The sequence below is a fragment of the Cyprinodon variegatus genome, unplaced genomic scaffold (genome assembly GCF_000732505.1).
Source record: "Cyprinodon variegatus isolate N-32 unplaced genomic scaffold, C_variegatus-1.0 Scaffold256, whole genome shotgun sequence".
In the NCBI taxonomy this organism is placed as follows: Eukaryota; Metazoa; Chordata; class Actinopteri; order Cyprinodontiformes; family Cyprinodontidae; genus Cyprinodon; species Cyprinodon variegatus.
The window spans coordinates 26,092-29,647 of NW_015150709.1; the positions used below are offsets into that span (position 1 = coordinate 26,092).

At 38.4% G+C, this 3,556-nt stretch overlaps 1 protein-coding gene across 1 annotated transcript in view; it reads left to right on the forward strand.

Moving 5' to 3' along the window:
- Positions 1-3,556, forward strand: part of tubgcp2 (tubulin gamma complex associated protein 2) — an 18,818-nt gene that overhangs the window by 9,203 nt on the left and 6,059 nt on the right. Inside the window, exons 9-13 of the mRNA XM_015382357.1 lie at positions 481-626; positions 698-878; positions 1,005-1,185; positions 1,819-1,991; positions 2,340-2,468. Of these exons, the coding sequence (XP_015237843.1) occupies positions 481-626; positions 698-878; positions 1,005-1,185; positions 1,819-1,991; positions 2,340-2,468 (810 nt within the window). The remainder of the gene's footprint in view (positions 1-480; positions 627-697; positions 879-1,004; positions 1,186-1,818; positions 1,992-2,339; positions 2,469-3,556) is intronic.

Here is a 3,556-nt window from a genome sequence, read left to right on the forward strand (position 1 = left end):
GTGTAAAAGTGATGTACCCTTCTCCATGTTTGTTGGTTTGTTTATCTGCCAATTTCTTTTCTTTTTCAGTTCCTGTACTTTCGGTTCCGGTACTTTTAGTTTTACCAAATAAAAGCCTGGGAGCAACAGACTTTTATAGTAATAAAAGAAATAATAAAAACTGAGTTAATACAAGATAAAATAATTGTCGGCGTTAATTGATTGATGAGTTAACGTGATAATAACGAGTTAACCTAATGGTTTTCTTTTTTTTTTCTTTTTTTTTTTTTTACAAAGAATCCAGAATTTTAGTCTATAAATAGGAAAACCTCTTGGAAACAAAACCTTTAACTTTTGCAGCTGTAACTGCAGCTATAAGCAAAACCACTTTTAAACATTTATTATTTTTGTGTTCGACTGTCTCCTAAATTTCCTGTGAAATGCATTGTTTGTTTAATATGAGCAAAAGCGAAACTAATGTGTTTTCTTTCTTCTGCACAGTGAGTTCATGGTGGAGGAGCATGAACTGCAGAAGGAGAAGATCCAGGAAGATTACAACGACAAATACTGGGATCAGAGATACACCATCGTACAGCACCGGATCCCCTCTTTCCTGCAGAAAATGGCTGACAAAATACTGAGCACAGGTAGGAACGAACGAGGCAATAAAGAAATAGCACCGCCACCATCACTTTTTGTTTGACTGTTAATTTTCTAGGGAAGTACCTGAACGTGGTGCGGGAGTGCGGCCGAGACGTGACGTGTCCGGACGCGAAGGAGGTGCTGTACACGCTGAAGGAGCGGGCCTACGTGGAGCAGATAGAGAAAGCTTACAACTACGCCAGCAAAGTCCTGCTGGACTTCCTTATGGACGAGAAGGAGCTCGTCTTACGTCTTAGGTGACTAAAAAAGAGAAGAAGGCTTCAGTCATTAGAAACAAATGGAGATAATGTTTGCCTTGGAATAAAACCAATCTGGCTTCTGGACCTATTTTAATGCTAAAGTATCTATTCCATTCCCACCAGGTCAATCAAGCACTACTTTTTAATGGACAAAGGAGACTTCTTCGTCCACTTTATGGACCTGACAGAGGAGGAGCTAAAGAAGCCGGTGGATGACATTGTTCCTCCCAGACTTGAAGCTCTCTTGGAGTTGGCTCTGAGAATGAGCACGGCCAACACAGACCCCTTCAAAGACGACCTGAAGGTGGGAGAAATCTTTGCTTCTCCTTCAGTCCAACTGTACCATCAGGTTTAGGTCTTCATAGGAGCGAAAACATCGATTGGTTTAAATTTAATATGTCGGGTAGAAAAGTGGGGGGAGAACATTCATAAAAACAAAAAATCCAGAAAGAAAACGTTCTGTTAAATTGGGAAAACCTCTGCAACTTTGTTTCTTCCTATTTTTGAATTTTCCATTTCTGTATAGGTGTAAGAAATAGGCAGCTGGCAGTTGTTTTTTTTTAAGTGCTGTTGTAGATTGTTTGCAGCAATGTCTTAAAAAAACGGAAAAAAAACAACAACAAAAAACTTCAGATTTATACTTTTAAAACTGGTGGAAATGTGGAAAAGTATGGCTCTTTGAAATGTATTTGATGTTGCTTTTATTACCTTACTGGTAGTGCTAATTAAACAAGTTGCTTGGACACTTTTATTTTTTTCTTAAGTTTTTTTTCTTGAGTAATTTTCTTAAGGCTTTGTTAGTTTTTATTGAAAATAGGATGAAAGTGTATTTGGAACCTGACAGAAAACAGGACAAAAAAAAATCCCCATAAAATGATAAAAAAGCACCAAACCCCCCAAAGTGTTTCCATGCTTATCAGATTGTCTTTGTCTTCAGATCGACTTGATGCCTCATGATGTGATCACTCAGCTGCTGCGTGTGCTCGCCATCGAGACCAAACAGGAGAAGGCCATCATTAACGCGGAGCCGACAGACGCATCCCTCAACGGACTGGAGGCCTTCTCCTTTGATTACATCGTCAAGTGGCCGCTCTCTCTCATCATCAACAGGTTCCATTAAATCACCATCTTGTTTTTTGTTTTTTAATTTCTAACTTCAAACAGTCTTGTTCACATATTGATGAAAGGCTTAATAAACTGCAGATACGACCTCCAGCTCCATGACTTCTGGAAATTTTCACAATTGACTTAGAATTCAGACATCGATGGATGTTTGGAGAAGAGAAAACAGCCTGAACTGTTTTAAAACAGAAAAACTTGAAAGAAACAAGATTATTGTTGGTTGATGTGTTACTAGATGAATATATTACTATTTCTTGTTGCATTAAACAAAAAGAGAATATCCGATTTTCAGAATTGTTGGGCAAAGCAGTAATATTTTCCTTCTGCATTCTCTAGGAAAGCTCTGACCAGGTACCAGATGCTTTTCAGGCACATGTTTTTCTGCAAACACGTGGAGCGGCTGTTGTGCAACGTCTGGATCAGCAACAAAGACTTCAAGCTGTACGCTTTGCCCTCTGCTAAGTGGTGAGTCTACGACACCTTTTCTAAAGTTTTAAGCTGAGGTACAAGGCAGGTTTATTTATGAAGCACATTTTAAAGACGGTTCAAAATGCTCTACATGAAAAACATGATGGCAAAACAGACACAGAAGTACATTGGAGCAGCATAAAGGTGATACATTAATAGAATAGAATAATTAAAGAGGATAAAAGTTCATTAAAATGGTAAGATGATTTAAAAATGAATAAATTATTTAAAGATTTAATTAAATTTTGAATAAAAACTGACTCTTAGTTGTTTTAAACAGGAATTTAAGAGTGACATTTGTCGGTGCAATCTAAGAGTTTTCTGGGAGTTTTAATTCAGAACTAAACACTGCTTCTCCATTTTTGGTTCTGAGTATTTAGACTAGAGCCATGGTGAGGTCTGGGTGGTTGATCGACTGTGACAGCAAGTCTGTAATGTGTTTCGGTATTAAGCCCTTCAGTGATTCATACTCTAATAAAGGTATTTTAAAGTCTGTTCTTTGAGATACAGGGAGTCAGTCAAAGGACTTTAGAATTGGTGTGATGTGCTTTACTCTCTTTTTAGTGAGGATGCTGGTAGCAGCATTCTGGATCAGCTGCAGCTGTCTGAGCCAATTTTTAGGCAGACCTGTGAAGATACTGTCGTAGGGATCGACTATACTGAAGAATAGAGCATGAATTAGTTTTTCAAGGTCGTGATGAGACATTAGTCCTTTAATCCTGGTGACGTTTAGGTGATACAGGGTTCTTTCCAGTGAAATTTTGTGTATCATGGTACTTTGCTGAAATTTGGGCATCTACGCTCATTTTTTATCAACTTGACTCTGCTTTTAGAAGACTTGCTGAATTTTAAGAGGGCTCGATGTTAACCATCGCCCGAGGCAAATAGTTTTTATTGTTGGGAGAGTACAAATTTCATTGCATTTGCCCGCCGGGCAAGTGGAATGATCACAAAAAAAAAATATTTATCGCTCAAAATTACTTTAAAATCACCGACATTCGCTGAAAACGACCCACAAGCGTTGCCGGCGCAAGAATGTACGGAAAATCACGCGAGAATGTGTACATTCTCGCGTGATTTTCCGT